General features: G+C 43.5%; 1 protein-coding gene across 2 annotated transcripts in view; it reads right to left on the bottom strand.

Moving 5' to 3' along the window:
* LOC106570454 (VPS50 EARP/GARPII complex subunit) overlaps positions 1 to 21,035 on the bottom strand; it is a 266,801-nt gene extending 245,766 nt beyond the window's left edge. For both annotated transcript variants that reach the window (XM_045694895.2, XM_045694896.2), the window contains exons 1-2: positions 20,888 to 21,035; positions 19,194 to 19,262 (exon numbers count right to left, since the gene is read on the bottom strand). In XM_045694895.2, coding sequence (XP_045550851.1) covers positions 19,194 to 19,262; positions 20,888 to 20,920 — 102 coding nt within the window. In that variant the 5' untranslated portion in view covers positions 20,921 to 21,035. The remainder of the gene's footprint in view (positions 1 to 19,193; positions 19,263 to 20,887) is intronic.
* Positions 21,036 to 22,193: the final 1,158 nt, after the last annotated feature.

The following is a 22,193-nucleotide window of genomic DNA, read 5'->3' as shown; positions in this document are numbered from 1 at the left end:
ACCTCTCAGGTAGCCTTTATTAATTCCTGCAGAATTAAGCATTTCTTGCAGTAAAATGATACACGTAGGCTAGATACGATGGCTACATTTTTACTCGGGAACAGGAGTAGAGAAACATGATTTCTTTCTTTCAGCATCTTGAGAGAATGTGAATGTGCAGTTAGCACCTCTACAGACGGTATCTGTCTTTATCAGCATCATAAAAGCTGATAGTATTTCAACCACATAAAATATGCATCCAAGCAGAACTGAAATCTTATCAGAAACGTATAGGGTCGTTGAAACAGCATACTATTTTCTTACAACCGATCTAACTGATGAAATTTGGACATTTTGCAAATAAAATCTTCAGTTTCTTCAGAGTCATTGCATTATCTCCCTGGTCCCTAAACATCTTTGCGCCGCGAAAGAAGCAGAGAGAAAAAAATAAACTTTCCAGTCGTCAACTAGATTGAAGCATTCATCCTATCCATTTATGACATTCTGGTGAAGAAGGGTTTATTTAGTCTTCTAGGAAAACATATAATGACAGAAGAGAAGCTGCATGTATCTAATTATAGCCAAGTTGACTAACAAAAACACTACCAAATTGGCAGAAGTTATAAGAAGAAACCTATCAGGAAAAATAAAGATCAGATCCCGAAAATGTCAATAAGACAACTCCATAAGACTCTGCATTACATCCCAAGGAGGCAGATACTGTATATCTGACATTATATAAACTCAGCAAAAAAAGAAACCGCCCTTTTTCAGGACCCGGTCTTTCAAAGATAACTTGTAAAGATCCAAATAACTTCACAGATCTTCATTGTAAAGGGTTTAAACACTGTTTCCCATGCTTGTTCAATGAACCATAAACAATTAATGAACATGCATCTGTGGAACGGCCGTTAAGACACTAACAGCTTACAGACGGTAGGCAATTAAGGTCACAGTTATGAAAACTTAGGACACTAAAGAGGCCTTTCTACTGACTCTGAAAAACACAAAAAGAAAGATGCCCAGGGTCCCTGCTCATCTGTGTGAACGTGCCTTAGGCATGCTGCAAAGAGGCATGAGGACTGCAGATGTGGCCAGGGCAATAAATTGCAGTGTCCACAATGTGAGACGCCTAAGACAGCGCTACAGGGAGACAGGACGGACAGCTGATCATCCTCGCAGTGGCAGACCACATGTAACAACACCTGCACAGGATTGGTACAGCCAAACATCACACCTGCGGGACAGGTACAGGATGGCAACAACAGCAGCCCGAGTTACACCAGGAACGCACAATCCCTCCATCAGTGCTCAGACTGCCCGCAATAGGCTGAGAGAGCCTGGACTGAGGGCTTGTAGGCCTGTTGTTAAGGCAGGTCCTCGCCAGACATCACCGGCAACAACGTCGCCTATGGGCACAAACCCACTGTCGCTGGACCAGACAGGACTGGCAAAAAGTGCTCTTCACTGACGAGTTGCGGTTTTGTCTCACCAGGGGTGATGGTCGGATTTGCGTTTACCGTCGAACTAATGAGCGTTACACCGAGGCCTGTACTGTGGAGCGGGATCGATTTGGAGGGTCCGTCATGGTCTGGGGCGGTGTGTCACAGCATCATCGGACTGAGCTTGTTGTCATTGAAGGCAATCTCAACACTGTGCGTTACAGGGAAGACATCCTCCTCCCTCATGTGCTACCCTTCCTGCAGGCTCATCCTGACATGACCCTCCAGCATGACAATGCCACCAGCCATACTGTTCGTTCTGTGCATGATTTCCTGCAAGACAGAAATGTCAGTGTTTGGCCATGGCCAGCGAAGAGCCCGGATCTCAATCCCATTGAGCATGTCTGGGACCTGTTGGATCGGAAGGTGAGGGCTAGGGCCATTCCCCCCAGAAATGTCCGGGAACTTGCAGGTGCCTTGGTAGAAGAGTGGGGTAACATCTCACAGCAAGAACTGGCCAATCTGGTGCAGTCCATGAGGAGAAGATGCACTACAGTACTTAATACAGCTGGTGGCCACACCAGATACTGACTGTTACTGTTGATTTTGACCCCCCCTTTGTTCAGGGACACATTATGCAAATTCTGTTAGTCACATGTCTGTGGAACTTGTTCAGTTTGTCTCTCAGTTGTTGAATCTTATGTTCCAAAAATATTTATACATGTTATGTTCGCTGAAAATAAACGCAGTTGACAGTGAGAGGACGTTTCTTTTTTTGCTGAGTTTAGATGTACAATACATTACCAAAAATATGTGTGCACGTGCTCCCCGAACATCTCATTCCAAAATCATTGGCATTCATATGGAGTTGGTCCCCACTTTGCTGCTATAACAGCCTCCACTCTTCTGGCAAGGCTTTCCACTAGATGTTGGAACATTGCTACGGGGACTCCATTCAGCCAAAAGAGCATTCTTGAGGTCGGGCACTGCTGTTTGGCGATTAGGCCTGCCTCGCAGTCCGTGTTCCAATTCATCCCAAAAGTGTTTGATGGTGTTGATGACTGGGCTGCACAGAGCCCTGACAAGTTCTTCCACACCAATCCTGTCAAACCATTTCTGTATGGACCTCGCTTTGTGCACAGGGGCATTGTCATGCTGAAACAGGAAAGGGCCTTCCCCAAACTGTTGCCACAAAGTTGGAAGCACAGAATCGTCTAGAATGTCATTTTATGCTGTAGCATTAAATGCTGTAGCACAAGCCCGAACAATGAAAAACAGTCCCAGACCATTATTCCTCCTCCATCAAACTCCACTGTTGGCACTATCCATTGGGGCAGGTAGCGTTCTCCTGGCATCCGCCAAACCCAGATTCGTCCGTCGGACTGCCAGATGGTGAAGCGTAATTCATCACTCCAGAGAACGCGTTTCCACTGCTCCAGAGTCCAATGGCAGTGAGTATTACACCACTCCAGCCGACGCTTGGCATTGCACATGGTGATCTTAGACTTGTGTGCGGCTGCTTGGCCACAGAAACCCATTTCATGAATCTCCCGAAGAACAGTTCTTGTGCTGAAGTTGCTTCCAGCGGCAGTTTTGGAACTCGGTAGGGAGTGTTGCAACCTAGGACAGACATGCTAAGCGCTTCAGCATGCGGTGTTCCCGTTCTGTGAGCTTGTGTGGCCTACCACTTTGCGGCTGAGCCAATGTTGCTCCTAGATGTTTCCACTTCACAATAACAGCAATTACAGCTGACAAGGGCAGTTCTAGCAGTGTAGAAATTTCACGAACTGACTTGTTGGAAAGGTGGCATCCTATGGCGGTGCCACGTTGAAAATCACAAAATCACTGAGCTCTTCAGTAAGGCCATTCTACTTCCAATGTTTGTATATGGAGATCAAAAATCAAATTGTATTAGTCACATGCGCCAAATACAACAGGTGTAGACCTTATAGTGAAATGCTTACTTACAAGCCCTTAACCAAAAATGCAGTTTCAAAAAAATACAGATAAGAATAAGAGATAAAAGTAACAAGCAATTAAAGAGCAGCAGTAAAAATAATATATACAGGGGGGTGCTGGTACAGAGTCAATGTGCGGGGGAACCGGATAGTTGAGGTAGCATGTACATGTAGGTAGAGTAGTTAATTAAAGTGACTACGCATAGATGAGAGTGGCAGTGGTGCGGAGAAGGGGGGGGGGGGGGGGTGCAATGCAAATAGTCTTGGTAGCCATTTTGCTAGCTGTTCCGGAGTCTTATGGCTTTGGGGTAGAAGCTGTTTAGAAGCCTCTTGAACCTAAACTTGGTGCTCCGGTACCGCTTGCCGTATGATAGCAGAGAGAACAGTCTATGACTGGGGTGGCTGGAGTCTTCGACAATTTTTAGGGCCTTCCTCTGACACCGCCTGGTATAGAGGTCCTGAATGGCAGGAAGCTTGGCCCCAGTGACGTACTGGGCCGTTCGCACTACCCTCTGTAGTGCCTTGCAGTCAGAGGCCGAGCAGTTGCCATACCAGGCAGTGATGCAACCAATCAGGATGATCTTGATGGTGCAGCAGTATAACCTTTTGAGGATCTGAGGACCCATGCCAAATCTTTTCAGTCTCCTGAAGGGGAATAGGTTTTGTTGTGCCCTCTTCACGACTGTCTTGGTGTGCTTGGACCATGTTAGTTTGTTGGTGATGGGGACGCCAAGGAACTTGACACTCTCAACCTGCTCCACTACAGCCCCGTCGATGAGAATGGGGGCGTGCTCAGTCCTCCTTTTCCTGTAGTCCACAATCATCTCCTTTGTCTTGATCATGTTGAGGGAGAGGTTGTTGTCCTTGCACCACCTGGCCAGGTCTTTGACCTCCTCCCTATAGACTGTCTCATTGTTGTCAGTGATCAGGCCTACCGCTTTTGTGTCATCTGCAAATTTAATGAGGGTGTTGGAGTAGTGCCTGGCCGTGCAGTCATGCGTGAACAGGGAGTACAGGAGGGGGCTGATCACGCAACCCTGAGGGGCACCTGTGTTGAGGATCTGAGTGGCGGATGTGCTGTTACCTACGCTTACCACCTGGGGGAAGCCCGTCAGGAAGTCCAGGATCCAGTTGCAGAGGGAGGTGTTTAGTCCCAGGGTCCTTAGCTTATTGTTGAGCTTTGAGGGCACTATGGTGTTGAACGCTGAGCTGAAGTCAATGAATAGCATTCTCACATAGGTGTTCCTTTTGTCCAGGTGGGAAAGGGCAGTGTGGAGAGCAATGGAGACTGCATCATCTGTGGATCTGTTGGGGCGGTATGCAAACTAGAGTGGGTCTAGGGTTTCTGGGATGAGGGTGTTGATGTGAGCCATGACCAGCCTTTCAAAGCACTTCATGGCTACAGACATGAATGCTACAGGTCGGTAGTCATTTAGGCAGGTGACCTTTGTGTTCTTGGGCACAAGCGCTATGGTGGTCTGCTTAAAACATGTTGGTATTACAGACTCGGACAGGGAGAGGTTGAAAATGTCAGTGAAGACACTTACTAGTTGGTCAGCGCATGTTCGGAGAACACATCCTTGTAATCTGTCTGGCCCTGCGGCCTTGTGAATGTTGACCTGTCTTAAGGTCTTAGTCACATCGGCAGCAGAGAGCGTGATCACACAGTCTCCCGGTAGAGCTGGTGCATGTTTCAGTGTTATTGGCCTCGAAGCGAGCATAGAAATTATTTAGCTCGTCTGGTAGGCTCGTGTCACTGGGCAGCTCTCGGCTGTGCTGCCCTTTGTAGTCTGTAATGGTTTGCAGGCCCTGCCACATCCGACGAGCGTCAGAGCCGGAGTAGAACAACTCTTAGTCCTGTATTGACACTTTGCCTGTTTGATGGTTCGTCGGAGGGCATAGCGGGATTTCTTATAAGCTTCCGGGTTAGAATCCCGCTCCTTGAAAGTGGCAGCTCTAGCCTTTAGCTCAGTGTGGATGCTGCCTGTAATCCATGGCTTCTGGTTGGGGTATATACATACAGTCACTGTGGGGACGACATCGATGCACTTATTGATGAAGCCAATGACAGATGTGGTGTACTCCTCAATGCCATTGGAGGAATCCCGGAACATATTATAGTCTGTGCTAGCAAAACAGTCCTGTAGCTTAGCATCTGCTTCATCTGACCACTTTTTTATTGATCTAGTCACTGGTGCCCCCTGCTTTAATTTTTGCTTGTAAGCAGGAAAGGAGAATGGAATTATGGTCAGATTTGCCAAATGGAGGGCGAGGGAGAGCTTTCTATGCATCTCTGTATGTGGAGTATAGGTGGTCCAGAGTTCTTTTCCCTCTGGTTGCACATTTAACATGCTGATAGAAATTTGGTAAAACTGATTTAAGTTTCCCTGCATTAAAATCCCCAGGTACTAGGAGCACCGCCTCTGGGTGAGCATTTTCTTGTTTGCTTATGGCGGAATACAGCTCATTCAATGCCGTCTTAGTGCCAGCCTCTGACTGTGGTGGTATGTAAACAGCTACAAGGAATATAGATAAACTCTCTCGGTAGGTAGTGTGGTCTGCAGCTTATCATGAGAAACTCTACCTCAGGCGAGCAATAGCTCGAGACTTCCTTAGATATAGTGCACCAGCTGTTGTTTACAAAAATACATAGACCACCGCTCCTTGTCTTACCAGACGCTGCTGTTCTATCCTGCCGGTACATTGCATAACCAAGCCAGCTGTATGTTGATATTGTCATCGTTCAGCCATGACTCCGTGAAGCATAAGATGTTACAGTTTTTAATGTCCCGTTGGTTGTTTAATCTTCCCAGTAACTCGTCCATTTTATTGTCCAAAGATTGCATGTTTGCTAGCAGAATTGAGGGAAGCGGGGGTTTATTCGATCGCCTCCGACTTCTCAGAAGGCAGCCCGCTCTCCGGCCTCTCTTTCTCCGCCTCCTCTTCACGCAGATCACTGGGGTCGGGGCCTGTTCCCGAGGGAGCCGTATATCCTCCACCTCGGGCTCGTCAGAGTCGTGAAAGAAGAAAAAGGATTCTGCTAGTCCGTAGTGAGTAATCGCAGTCCTGATGTCTAGATGTTATTTTCGGTCATAAGAGACGGTAGCGGCAACATTACGTACAAAAAGAAGTTAAACAACGCAGATAAACAAACAAAAAAAACAATTGGTTGGGGGCACGTAAAACGTCTGCCTTCTGCTCCGGTGTTCGATTTTATACACCTGTCAGTAACGGGTTTGTCTGAAATAGCCGAATTGACTAATTTGAAGGGGTGTCTACATACCTTTGTACACAGTGTATATCTGACAAATGCATATCATATACACCGAATGTACAAAACATTATGACGGACTGACTAGGTGAATCCAGGTGAAAGCTTTGATCCCTTATTGATGTCACCTGTGAAATCCACTTCAATCAGTGTAGGTGAAGGGGAAGAGACAGGTTAAAGAAGGAGTTTTAAGCCTTAAAACATGGATTGCGTATGTGTGCCATTCAGAGGGTGAATGGGCAAGGAAAATTCTTTAAGTGCCTTTGAACGGGGTATGGTAGTAAGTGTCAGGTGCACCGGTTTGTGTCAAGAAATGCAACGCTGCTGGGTTTCTCACACTCAACAGTTTCCAGTGTGTATCAACAATGGTCCACCACCCAAAGGACATCCAGCCAACTTGACACAACTGTGGGAAGCATTGGAGTCAACATCAGCCAGCATCCCTGCGGAACACTTGACACCTTGTAGAGTCCATGCCCCGACGAATTGAGCTCCAATATTAGGTAGGTGTTCCTAATGTTTTGTACACTCAGTGTCTAGTCTGGCGGTTGCGGAAGGGTATTAGAAATTGCGGGCTGGTGTGTGTGAACAAACAGCTGACCCACGCACCACTAGAGGGTACATCCTAATTATCTGTCCTTACTCCTGAAGTGTGCAATTGTTCACTTCCCTTCATGAATTTGAAAGGAAATTAATGGTGTATGGTAATATGCCATCACCAATTCGATGCATTTACATTGAGTAGTGAACGAGTGTACACTTAAGAGAGATTATCACGATACACAGTGGGCTTGAAAGAAGTGAATTGTAATGGATTGCAACATCTGTCGCTTCAAGGGACTGTGGAGACTAGATTAAATGCCTGAATTATTAAGAGCCCACAAAAGCCTCTTAAAATGTTCTAGGGAAGAAAAGATTGAGTGTAAAAAAAAAAAAAATATCAAAGGAATTCTACCATATGTGATCTGCTGCTTAGTCAGAGAAGTAAATGAAATGTGGTTTGTACAACTAAAGGGCCCCAAAAGAGGAAAGAGAGAAAAGTCTCTCAGGGCTACAAAGAGGCACCCACAACAACACTTATCTGTCAGGGAGAAAGAGCTGGCCTCCTTTTAAGGAATGAGTATAGGTCTGCATTCCAAATGAGTCGTCAAAAGAGCAGAAACAGCCTAACACAGCCTTGCAAGGTCACATGAATCCTATGATGGCCGTCTTCTGACCCACAGCACCTAGCAGGTACTGGATAAATGAATTTAGACCCGCCCATCGACAATTCTCTGACTTATCTGGGTGTACATTGGATGGCAGCATGCGTCGATCAAACACAGCAGAATTAGAAAAGATATCTTGAGGATGAATGGTTTGAACCACAGCCAAACCAGTTTGAGCTGCAGTACCAGTCAAAAGTTGACACACCTACTCATTCAAGGGTTTTTCTTTCCTTTCACTATTTTCTACATTGTAGAACAATAGTGAAGACAAAACTATGAAATAACAAAAATGGAATTATGTAGTAACCCCCAAAAAATTGTTTAAAAAAATAAACATTACAAAAATAAAAAAATAAAATAATTAAAACATATTTTATAGTTGAAATTCTTCAAAGTAGCCACGCTTTGCCTTGATGACAGCTCAGTTGTGTTGTGACAAGGTAAGGGAGGTATACAGAACTTTTACCAGATAGGGCTAAGTCCATGTTATGGCAAGAACAGCTCAAATAAGCAATGGGAAACAACAGTTCATCATTAGTTTAAGACATGAAGGTCAATCAATGTGGAAAACGTAAAGAACTTTGAAAGTTTCTTAAAGTGCAGTCGCAAAAAGCGCTATGATGAAACTGGCTCTCATGAGGACCGAGACAGGAAGACCCAGAGTTACCTCTGCTGCAGAGGATAAGTTCATTACAGTTACCAGCACACAACCACAGCATTCTGCAGCGATACGCCATCCCATCTGGTTTGCGCTTAGTGGGACTATCATTTGTTTTTCAACAGGACTTCCAGGCTGTGTAAGGGCTATTTGACCAAGGAGTGATGGAGTGCTGCATCAGATGATCTGGCCTCCACAATCACCCGACCTCAACCCAATTGAGATGGTTTGGGATGAGTTGGACCTCAGAGTGAAGGAAAAGCAGCCAACAAGTATACAATATATGTGAAAACTCCTTCAAGACTGTTGGAAAAGCATTCCAGATGAAGCTGATTGAGCGAATGCCAAGAGTGTGCAAAGCTGTTATCAAGTCAAAGGGTGGCTACTTTGAAGAATCTAAAATATATTTTGATTTGTTTAAGACTTTTTTTTTTAGTTACTACATGATTCCATGTGTTATTTCATAGTGTTGATGTCTTCACTATTATTCTACAATGAAGAAAATAGTACAAATAAAAGAAAAACCCTTGAATTGAGTAGGTGTCCAAACTTTTGACTGGTACCGTATATGAATAGTATGGTTTGAACCACACCCAAACCAGTTTGAGCTATGTGAATAGTATGGTTTGAACCACAGCCTTATATAGGCCTGGATGGCTCTAGTTTGACCCCCCCCCACCCCACTTGGTTTGATCTTTTCTCCAAGCAGCAATGCCAAATCATACAGTAGTCCCTGGAACAGGTGTGTAGATAGGGGGTAGAAAGTAAAAATATGAACCTCTTTTCCCTCTCTCTGCTCCTTGTATCACATCTGTCCAAACTCATTAAAGGTCAAGCTAGATCAAATGAGAACCATAGAAAATAAAAAGTATTCAGGCATAAGTCTAGCTGTACAACCCATTGGAGAACGTATTGAGAAATCATGTGACTAAACTGAATAAAAAGAAGAAGAAACTACATTATGAAACAAAGATAAATGACAAAGGAGGACAGTAAAAAGCTTTGGAGCACCTAAAAATGACATTTTAGGAAAAAAGGAAAACTCAGCTCCATCCTTAATAGAATCAGACGGCTCATTCATCACAAAACCAACTGATATTGCAAACTACTTCATTATTTGTTTTAATAGGCAAGATTAGAAAACTTAGGCATGACATGCCAGCAACAAACGCTGACACTACACATCCAAGTTTATCTGACCAAATTACGAAAGAGAAGCATTGTAATTTTGAATTGCGTAAAGTGAGTGTGGAAGAGGTGAAAAAATTATTGTTGTCGATCAACAATGACAAGCCACCGGGGTCTGACAACGTGGATGGAAAATTACTGAGGATAATAGCAGACAATATTGCCACTCCTATTTGCCATATTTTCAATTTAAGCCTACTAGAAAGTGTGCCCCCAGGTTTGGAGGGTCATTCCGCTACCTAAGCCCCCTTTACTGACTCAAATAGCCAACCAATCAGCCCATTACAAACACTTCAAATCAAAATCAAATCAAATCGTATTAGTCACATTGTGCTCACTGCTCATTGATTGTCTGTATTGTAATTGCTTTTAATAACCTGCCCTGGTTGAAAATTAGCCGGCTGGCTAAAACCGGCACTTTTACTGAAACGTTGATTAATGTGCACTGTCCCTGTAAAAAATTAAATAAACTCAAACATGCGCCGAATATAACAGGTGTAGACACTACAGTGAAATGCTTACTTACGAGCCCCTAACCAACAATGCAGTTTCAAAAAAATACAGATAAGAATAAGAGATAAAACTAACAAGTAATTAAAGAGCAGCAGTAAAAAAAACAATAGCGAGACTATATACAGGGGGGTGCCAGTACAAAGTCAATGTGCAGGGGCACCAGTTAGTTGAGGTAATATGTACATGTAGAGTTATTAAAGTGACAATGCATAGATGACAACAGAGAGGAGCAGTGGTGTAAAGAGGGGGAGAGGGGCAATGCAAATAGTCTGGGCAGCAATTTGACTAGATGTTCAGGAGTCTTATGGCTTGGGGGTAGAAGCTGTTTAGAAGCCTCTTGGACCTAGACTTGGTGCTCCGGTACCGCTTGCCGTGCGGTAACAGAGAGAACACTCTATGACTAGGGTGGCTGGAGTGTTTGACAAATTTTAGGGCCTTCCTCTGACACCGCCTGGTATAGAGGTCCTGGATGGCAAGAAGATTGGCCCCAGTGATGTCCTGGCCGTTCGCACTACCCTCTGTAGTGCCTTGCGGTCGGTGGCCGAGCAGTTGCCATACCAGGCAGTGATGCAACCAGTCAGGATCCTCTCGATGGTGCAGCTGTAGAACCTTTTGATGATCTGAGGACCCAGGCCAAATCTTTTCAGTCTCCTGAGGGGGAATAGGTTTTGTCGTGCCCTCTTCACAACTGTCTTGGTGTGCTTGGACCATGTTAGTTTGTTAGTGATCTGGACACCAAGGAACTTCAAGCTCAGTAAACTTTTGCCCAGATTCAATTTTGTTAACTGTAAAATAGGATTGTCAAACTTTCAGCATGCCTATAGGAAAGGACATTCAACAAGCACAGCAACTACACAAATTAGTGATGATTGGCTGAGAGAAATTGATGACAAAAAGATTGTGGGGGCTGTTTTGTTAGACTTGAGTGCGGCTTTTGACATTATCGATCATAGTCTGCTGCTGGAAAAAACATGTGTGTTAAGGCTTTACACCCCCTGCTATATTGTGGATAAAGAGTTACCGGTCTAATAGAACACAGAAGGTGTTCTTTAATGGAAATCTCTCCAATATAATCCAGGTAGAATCAGGAGTCCCCCAGGGCAGCTATCTAGGCCCCTTTTTTCAAGATTTACTAATGACATGCCACTGGCTTTGAGTAAAGCCAGTGTGTCTATGTATACGGATGACTCAACCCTATACATGTCAGCTACAATAGCGACTGAAATGACTGCAACACTTAACAGAGCTTTTAGTTAGTTTTAGAGTGGGTGGCAAGGAATAAGTTAGTCCTAAATATTTCTCAAATTAAAAGCATTGTATTTGGGACAAATCATTCACTAAACCCTAAACATTGTAATAACTAAATGTGGAAATTGAGCACGTTTCGGTGACTAAACTGCTTGGAGTAACCCTGTATTGTAAACTGTCATGGTCAATTTCACTGGTCACCCCCAAAGCCAATTCCTCTTTTGGCTACCTTTCCTTCCAGTTCTCTGCTGCCAATGACTGGAACGAACTGCAAAAATAATAAAAATAATTTTCAAAAATTGTACAAAAAAAATTACTGAAGCTGGAGACTCATATCTCCCTCACTAACTTTATTAAGGTAGAGCAGAACTTTATTATGGACAGACTTCTCCCTATCTTAGCTTCTCCCTACCAGCTGTCAGAGCAGCTCACAGATCACTGCACCTGTACATAGCACATCTGTACATAGCACATCTGTAAATAGCCCATCCAACTACCTCATCCCCATACTGTTATTTATTTTACTCCTTTGCACCCCAGTATCTCTACTTGCACATTCATCTTCTGCACATCAATCACTCCAGTGTTTAATTGCTATATTGTAATTATTTCGCCACTATGGCCTATTTATTGCCTTACCTCCCTCATTTGCACACACTGTATATATACTTTTTCTATTGTATTATTGACTGTATGTTTGTTTATTCCATGTGTAACTCTGTGTTGTTGTTTGTGTCACACTGCTTTGCTTCATCTTGGCCAGGTCGCAGTTGTAAATGAGAACTTGTTCTCAACTAGCCTACCTGGTTAAATAAAGGTGAGGGGGAAAAAAACGAATAAAAAAAAACATATTGATACAACAGTAGCTAAGATAGGGAGAAGTCTGTCCATAATAAAGTTCTGCTCTACCTTAATAGCACTATCAACAAGGCAGGTCCTACAGGGCCTAGTTTTGTCACACCTGGACTACTGTTCAGTCGTGTGGTCAGGTGCCACAAAAAGGGACTTAGGAAAATTGCAATTGGTTCAGAACAGGGCAGCATGACCGGCCCTTGGATGTACACAGAGAGCCAATATATATTAATAATATGCATGTCAATCTCTCCTGGCTCAAAGTGGAGGAGACATTGACTTCATCACTACTTATTTTGAAGAGATTTATTCATGAGAGGTGTTGACATGTTGAATGCACTGAGCCGTCTGTCTGAACTACTGGCGCACAGCTCGGAAACCCATGCATACCCTACAAGACATGCCACAAGAGGTCTCTTCACAGTCCCCAAGTCCAAAACAGACTATGGGAGGCACACAGTACTACATAGAGCCATGACTACATGGAACAATATTCCACATCAAGTAACTGATGCCAGCAGTAAAATTAGATTAACATTTTTATTATTATTTTTTTTTTTTAATAGTGGCTTGCGAAAGTATTCACCCGCTTGGCATTTTTCCTATTTTGTTGCCTTACAACCTGAAATTAAAATGGATATTTGGGGGGTTTGTATCATTTGATTTTCATAACATACCACTTCAAAGTGGTAAAATCATTTTTCTTGTGAAACAAACAAGAAATAAGACAAAAAAAAAGGAAAACTTGAGCGTGTATAACTATTCACCCCCCTCCCCCAGAGTCAATACTTGGTTAGAGCCACCTTATGCAGGAATTACAGCTGGAAGTCTCTTGGGGTATGTATCTATAAGCTTGGCACATCTAGCCACTGTGATTTTTGCCCATTCTTCAAGGCAAAACTGCTCCAGTTCCTTCAAATTGGATGGGTCCCGCTAGTGTACAGCAATCTTTAAATCATACCACAGATTCCCAATTGGATTGAAGTCTGGGCTTTGACTAGGCCATTCCAAGACATTTAAAATGTTTCCCCTTAAACCAATCGAGTGTTGCTTTAGCAGTATGCTTAGGGTCATTGTCCTGCTGGAAGGTGAACCTCTGTCCCAGTCTCAAATCTTTGGAAGACTGAAACAGGTTTCCCTCAAGAACTTCCCTGTATTTAGCACCATCATTTCATCAATTCTGACCAGTTTCCCAGTCCCTGCCGATGAAAAACATCCCCACAGCATCATGGTGCCACCACCATGCTTCACTGTGGGGGATGGTGTTCTCGGGGTGATGATAGGTGTTGGGTTTGCACCAGACTTAGCATTTTCCTTGATAGCCAAAAAGTTCAATTTTAGTCTCATCTGACCAGAGTACCTTCTTCCATATGTTTGGGGAGTCTCCCACATTGCTTTTGGCAAACACCAAAAGTGTTTGCTTATTTTCTTCTTTAAGCAATGGATTTTTTCTGGCCACTGAGTGTACGGCTTAAAGTGGTCCTATGGACAAATACTCCAATCTCCGCTGTGGAGCTTTGCAGCTCCTTCAGGGTTATCTTTGGTCTATTTGTTGCCTCTCTGATTAATGCCCTCCTTGCTTGGTCCGTGAGTTTTGGTGGGCTGCCCTCTCTTGGCAGGTTTGTTGTGGTGCCATATTCTTTCCATTTTTTAATAACGGATTTAATGGTGCTCCATGGGATGTTCAAAGTTTCTGATATTTTTTTATAACCCAACCCTGATCTGTACTTCTCCACAACTTTGTCCCTGACCTGTTTGGAGAGCTCCTTGGTCTTCATGGTGCTGCTTGCTTGGTGGTGCACCTTGCTTAGAGGTGATGCAGACTCTGGGGCCTTTCAGAACAGGTGTATATTTACTGAGATCATGTGACACTTAAATAAAGTCCACCTGTGTGCAATCTAACTAATTATGTGACTTCTGAAGGTAATTGGTTGCACCAGATCTTATTTAGGGGCTTCGTAGCAAAGAGGGTGAATACATATGCACACCACTTTTCCGGTTGTATTGTATTGTATTGTTTGTGAATTAGGTTAGCCTAAGTGTTGTTTGTGTCTGTTTAGGCTGACTAGACTCCTCATAATTAATTGATATTTTCTTTCCATAGCTAATCGTTTTGAAGGAACAGCATGGATCCTTTGGGATAGAGAGCAGACGGTTTGAAGCATCTATTTAAGGCCTGTGACAATACCAGTATCGCAATGTTTTTTCCAAGGCAAAAATTTTAACACGAGGGCCTCCAGAGTGGCGCAGTGCTAGCTGTACCACAAGTTCAGGCTCTGTCGCAGCCGGCTGCGACCGGGAGACCTATGGGGTGACGGACAATTGGCCTAGCGTGCTCCGGGTTAGGGGAGGATTTGGCCGGCAGGGATGTTCTTGTCCCATCGCGCACTCACTAGCGACTCCTGTGGCGTGCCGGGCGCAATGCACGCTGACACGGTCACCAGGTGTACGGTGTTTCCTCCGACACATTGGTGCGGCTGGCTTCAGGGTTAAGCGGGCGTTGTGTCAAGAAGCAGTGCGGCTTGGCTGGGTTGTGTTTCGGAGGACACATGTCTCTCGACCTTCGCCTCTCCCGAGTCCGTACGGGAGTTGCAGCGATGGGACAAGACTAACTACCAATTGGATACCACGAAATACATAAAAAAATGTAAAATATACTGCTCAAAAAAATAAAGGGAACACTTAAACAACACATACTAGATCTGAATGAAAGAAATAATCTTATTAAATACTTTTTTCTTTACATAGTTGAATGTGCTGACAACAAAATCACACAAAAATAATCAATGGAAATCCAATTTATCAACCCATGGAAGTCTGGATTTGGAGTCACACTCAAAATTAAAGTGGAAAACCACACTACAGGCTGATCCAACTTTGATGTAATGTCCTTAAAACAAGTCAAAATGAGGCTCAGTAGTGTGTGTGGCCTGCACATGCCTGTATGACCTCCCTACAATGCCTGGGCATGCTCCTGATGAGGTGGCGGATGGTCTCCTAAGGGATCTCCTCCCAGACCTGGACTAAAGCATCCGCCAACTCCTGGACAGTCTGTGGTGCAACGTGGCGTTGGTGGATGGAGCGAGACATGATGTCCCAGATGTGCTCAATTGGATTCAGGTCTGGGGAACGGGTGGGCCAGTCCATAGCATCAATGCCTTCCTCTTGCAGGAACTGCTGACACACTCCAGCCACATGAGGTCTAGCATTGTCTTGCATTAGGAGGAACCCAGGGCCAACCGCACCAGCATATGGTCTCACAAGGGGTCTGAGGATCTCATCTCGGTATCTAATGGCAGTCAGGCTACCTCTGGCGAGCACATGGAGGGCTGTGCGGCCCCCCAAAGAAATGCCACCCCACACCACGACTGACCCACAGCCAAACCGGTCATGCTGGTGGATGTTTCAGGCAGCAGAACGTTCTCCACGGCGTCTCCAGACTCTGTCACGTCTGTCACGTGCTCAGTGTGAACCTGCTTTCATCTGTGAAGAGCACAGGGCGCCAGTGGCGAATTTGCCAATCTTGGTGTTCTCTGGCAAATGCCAAACGTCCTGCACGGTGTTGGGCTGTAAGCACAACCCCCACCTGTGGACGTCGGGCCCTCATACCACCCTCATGGAGTCTGTTTCTGACCGTTTGAGCAGACACATGCACATTTGTGGCCTGCTGGAGGTCATTTTGCAGGGCTCTGGCAGTGCTCCTCCTGCTCCTCCTTGCACAAAGGCGGAGGTAGCGGTCCTGCTGCTGGGTTCTTGCCCTCCTACGGCCTCCTCCACATCTCCTGATGTACTGGCCTGTCTCCTGGTAGCGCCTCCATGCTCTGGACACTACGCTGACAGACACAGCAAACCTTCTTGCCACAGCTCGCATTGATGTACCATCCTGGATGAGCTGCACTACCTGAGCCACTTGTGTGGGTTGTAGACTCCGTCTCATGCTACCACTAGAATGAAAGCACCGCCAGCATTCAAAAGTGACCAAAACATCAGCCAGGAAGCATAGGAACTGAGAAGTGGTCTGTGGTCCCCACCTGTAGAACCACTCCTTTATTGGGGGTGTCTTGCTAATTGCCTATAATTTCCACCTGTAGTCTATTCCATTTGCACATCAGCATGTGACATTTATTGTCAATCAGTGTTGCTTCTTAAGTGGACAGTTTGATTTCACAGAAGTGTGATTGACTTGGAGTTACATTGTGTTGTTTAAGTGTTCCCTTTATTTTTTTGAGCAGTGTATATCAATTAAAACACGAAGCAAACAAAACTTGTCGGTACTTTGAAACCCTGCTTTTTGTAAAAACAAATTGCATTCTATAGCTTGGAAAATAAATGTGACTCTGAACGACAACATAATGATGTTTGTTTCCAAAATTACTCCGCTTTGAGTTGTTTTCTTGCCTCGACACTAACAAGTAACGAGACACTGGTATTGTCCCAGCTATAATCTGTTTCAGTGCTGTCATCCTCTACCCTTCAACAAAACTCAAGAATAAGATGATAAAAACTCTTTCTTCAAGCAGGTGATTTGGTGTAGTTTTCCTTCTATGCAAACGTATCACGAGCAAGTGTGTTTAGGATGAAGGGAGGTGGAGAAAAGAAAATCTCCACTCCATCTACAGCATTACACACATACACCACACACACACACCACCTACGCTGCTGCTACTGTCTATTATATATCCTGTTGCCTAGTCACTTTATCCCTACCTATATGTACAGTATATCTACTGTGCCTCAATTACCTCATACCCCTGCAAATAGACTCAGTACTGGTACTTACAATACAGTGAGGGAAAAAAGTATTTGATCCCCTGCTGATTTTGTACGTTTGCCCACTGACAAAGAAATTATCAGTTTATAATTAATGGTAGGTTTATTTGAACAGTGAGAGACAGAATAACAACAGTGCTTCTGATTGCTTCTGTGGACAGGTGTCTTTTATGCAGGTAACGAGATGAGATTAGGAGCACACTGTCTCCCACTGTTCAAATAAACCTACCATTAAAATTATAGACTGATCATTTCTTTGTCAGTGGGCAAACGTACAAATTCAGCAGGGGATCAAATACTTATTTCCCCTCACTGTATATAACCATGTTATTTTCTACTCCCTAAATATAGTCATGCTAGTTATTCTCATTTTTATTCGCTATTCACTGTGTATTTTTTCCTCGTGTCACCATTTCAATTATTTATTTATTTTACCATCTAACTCTGCATTGTTGAAAAGGACCCATAAGTAAGCATTTCAATGTTAGTCTAAACCTGTTGTTTACAAAGCATGTGACAAACAATGTTATTTTAATTAATTTAAAAAGGAATGAATGTATGACACGAAAAGCTAAATAAAAAATGACAAATGGGAAAAAGAATTACATAATAAAAAATGACTGTGTAAATATGGTTAAAAATATGGCACTATAAAAGGAACAGGGTGCCATTTTGGACAGACCCTGTCACTGCCTTTATTCAGTGTGACATCTTCCACGTAGGCTAGGCCTAAACCTTGACAGCCAAAATGGATCTGTACCTTTTAGAGGTCAGCAGTCAACTTCCAGACTATGAGTCTGCTGCCCACACAGGTAGGAGAAAATAAGCTGCAGCCGTCAATAACAGGCTTCAAACAGAGGAAATGAAACGTCTTCTTGCATGGTGGATAATGGGGTTAGTCCCATTCCAAGTTCTATTCAGCTGGAGCTCATAGAAGGTCAAAAATACACAGAAACGTCAAGGAGAGTGGCTTGTAGGTCTCCGAAAGAGTGACTAACATTATAAACAGGGCATTTTGTTATTCGCTTCGAACACTCTTTACAATTTGAATTCGCACTCAGAACTAGTGGCTAATGACAAATGTAGCCCCTCATGGCTAACTGTGACTGATTGCATTTTCTAAGCAACGGCTCACTCTCCCGTCCAAACTGCTGAAATACTGCCTCGGCAGTACAGCTAGGCATTATCCGGATTGTTATCCTTGACGTGAGGAGTGTTGTTTGGTGAATGACCAACTTCGATCTTTCCAACAAATGGCTTCTTTGTAGTGTGATGTAGAATAATGATGCAACAGCCCTTGAAGGACTAGAGAGACTAGATAAGGCAATGTGAATGTAACGTCGGGCTGAAATACAGTGGTTACATAAAGAATGTGTCTCCTAAAGTGTTTCTTACCAAATTGCCTTCAGTCAGGAGGAGACCCTGGCTAAATCTAAGACCGAAATGTAATAGCCTACCTCTTTTCAGTGGTCTCAAAACCTAAGCTGTTCATTCAAAGGATGTGCTATGACACAGAGCAACACTCATATTGTATGTCATTCAGTCCTGGGCTATCAACAAGATACTAGGCTACACAGACAAATGAAAATGCTAATAATTACAGTTAGGCGAACTAATTATGATTTCATGTAGAAATGTACAGGAAATTAAACAGTTTATTGGAAATAGGCCTCGTTAACATACTGGGGGTGAGCTAGTTGGTTTAGGCAGTATCTGAATAATCTGAAACTGTTTCACTTGTGGGTAACTGCAAGGAACACTGTATATTTTACACAATTGAACAGTTTAGCGCAGGGCTCTGCAACCCTGTTCCTGAAGGGCTACCCTTCAGTAGGTTTTCAATCCGACCCCAGTTGCAACTAACCTGATTCAGCTCATCAACCAACTATTTATTAGAAATCAGGCGTGCTAGATTACGGTTGGAGTGAAAACCTACATGACAGTAGCGCTCCAAGAACAGGTTGGGAGAACTCTGGTTTAGTGGTCATTGGTTAACAATAATGCGAACAACTGTCTGAATGCAGTGAAATTAAATAGCATCAGAGACAACCACTAAATCGAACTTCATAGAAATTGAATTATACTATATCTCTGAAGAGGGCTTACCTTGCTTGGGATCCTGATGTCCTCCACTGGGCTGAGGTCTGCAATGCTCTCCTGTGGGCTTTTCAGGCCCTGTTATCAACAATAAGGATGAAGTTGGTATTTTACAACAGGCAGGTTTAGCTAACTGTATACTATGTGCAGTAATCAATGGACAAAATGCCCCTTGGCTGAAGTCAGTGATGAGTTGCTACAGACAGTCTCTGTGTGGTGTAGTTTTTTATGAGGTGTATGCCAGACTGACACATTGCCACAGCATCTGACTCTGCACATACAGTGCATTCAGAAAGTATTCAGACCCTTTGACTTTCTCCACATTTTGTTACGTTAGAATCTTATCCTAAAATTGATGAAATTGTTTTTTCCGCATCAATCTACACACAATACCCCATAATGACAAAGCAAAAACAGTTTTTATTTTTAATACATTTGCAAAACAATTAACTGAAATATCACATTTACATAAGTATCAGACCCTTTACTCAGTACTTTGTTGAAGGACCTTTGCCAGCGATTACAGCATTGAGTCTTCTTAGGTATGACGCTACAAGCTTAGCACACCTGTATTTGGGAAGTTTCTCTCATTCTTCTCTGCAGATCCTCTCAAGTTCTGTCAGGTTGGATGGGGAGCATCGCTGCACAGGTATTTTCAGGTCTCTCCAGAGATGTTTGATCGGGTTCAAGTCCGGGCTCTGGCTTTGCCACTCAAGGACATTCAGATACATGTCCCGAAGCCAGTCCTGCGCTGTCTTGGCTGTGTGCTTAGGGTTGTTGTCCTGTTGGAAGGTGAACCTTCGCCCCAGTCTGAGGTCCTGAGCGCTCTGGAGCAGGTTTGCATCAAGGATCTCTCTGTACTTTGCTCCGTTCATCTTTCCCTCAATCCTGACTAGTCTCCCAGTCCCTGCTGCTAGAAAACATCTCCACAGCATGATGCTGCCACCACCATGCTTCACCGTAGGGATGGTGCCAGGTTTCCTCCAGATGTGACGCTTGGCATTCAGTCCAAAGAGTTCAATCTTGGTTTCATCAGACCAGAGAATCTTGTTTCTCATGGTCTGAGAGTCCTTTATTGGTAGAAACATCTCAAGGTTGATCAATGGAAACAGGATGCACCTGAACTCAATTTCGAGTCTCATAGCAAAGGGTCTGAATACATTTCTAAAAACCTGTTTTCGTTTTGTTATTGTGGGTTATTACGTGTACATTGCATTTTAGAATAAGGCTGTAACGTAACAAAATGTGGAAAAAGTCAAGGTGTCTGAATACTTTCCGAATGCATTGTAGCTAGCTATTGAGTAACAAGATACAGATCTCAAGAATGTCTGTAACTGATAGGCCTTGTAACGTTATGCTGGGTACTAGCACGCTAACATTACAAGGTGAGAACTTCCATATCTACCCACTTCCCTATCCGTTGTTTTGCCCTCTCATTGCTGCTGGCTAATGAAACGTCTGAGCACGAATGCACATTGGTAGCGGGCCAGCTATCGTGTTTCCTCTTTCGATGAGAAAGCAATATCCATCTAAACTGAGATCTTGTTCTGTTATTTAAATTGACCAAGATCATCGTTACAAAGCACATTGTTATCGGATCAGATGTCAACTGTCAGCTACTGGTAGCTAACTAACGTTACCTGGCTAGCATGCTGCCTACAGCCAGTGCGATGCGATCGACAGGTGAAACTTCGGGGACTTACCTGCCGGGCCATAAGTGACTTTATCTTTTGCATCGTGAAATAATTGTTTTGTCCAAAAGATTATTGGTTAATTTTAGATTATAAAGTTACTGTCAACGATTCAGGTCCGGCTCTCTGAGAGGGAGGCCATGTTATTTATCTATCATGTGATTATTTGTTATATTTGGGAAGTGTAGTTCAATGGGTACTACAAAGCTATCGTCACTAGTTACCACAGCCACAAAGTCATAAATCCAGCCTATTTCTAAAATGTATATTCTTAAAATTGGATTTTAAACCTAACCTTAACCCTAAAATTAACCACATCGCTAACCTTATGCCTAACCCTAACATTAAATTAAGACCAAAAAGCACATTTTTGTTTTAATACATTTTTACAATATACCCCCATTTAACTTTGTTGCTGTGGTAACTAGTGAAAACTACAAAGCGTGACGTGATGGCAATTTAAAACTACATGTTCCTGTTTTTACCACATGTCAAAAACAGTAAAATATGTAGTTTTGTCAATTTTTTTACATTTTCCACTTGTCCTTTACTAATGAAATGTTTGTCCCCAAAACATTTCTATTGCGTTGTTTATTGAATGTAGTCCCAGCAGAGTAAAAGTTAATGCTACCCACAGATTCATAAAAAAATATACATGTAATAAACCTTTTATTGGGATCAGACCATTTAAATTTATGAAAGCCACTTATACTATCATGCCTCCATCCCTGTTCCCCGGGCGTCGAAGGTGTGGATGTCGATTATGGCAGCCCCCCGCACCTCTCTGATTCAGAGGGGTTGGGTTAAATGCAGAAGACACATTTCAGTTGAATACATTCAGTTGGACAACTGACTAGGTATCTCCACTTCCCCTTTCCTGTGGTTTTATTTTTCAAAATTGTAAAGCAGGTTTTCGGTTTTAGTTCAAGGTGTCTCCTGCAACTTCATCTGAGAACAATAGATGGCAGTAGTGGGATACTCTACTACTGTAAGTGATGTGGTCCCGTCCTTTGGAAAGAGGCACTTGTCAAAAGGCAAAAAATAGGTGTGTGTGTGTGTGTGGCCTATCACATAATGCAGCAAATTGTTGGTCATGTAGCCTATCTTCCTACAATTAATTAAATAGAATAGCAATTTAATTGCTATGTGCATAGCGAGGACCCCTAATGTTTAAAAAATCATGGGGTTACTTGAGGGGGGTATTATAACACATCATACATCATACACATCATACACATCTCAAGCACCAAACACTGGGCCTACTACCTGGTGGAGTACAGCCTGGTTAAAACAACACAGAGAGTAACCTAGTCTAGTT

This window comes from Salmo salar, chromosome 14 (genome assembly GCF_965601325.2).
Source record: "Salmo salar chromosome 14, fSalSal1, whole genome shotgun sequence".
Classification (NCBI taxonomy): Eukaryota; Metazoa; Chordata; class Actinopteri; order Salmoniformes; family Salmonidae; genus Salmo; species Salmo salar.
This window is presented reverse-complemented; position numbering and strand designations above follow the sequence as displayed.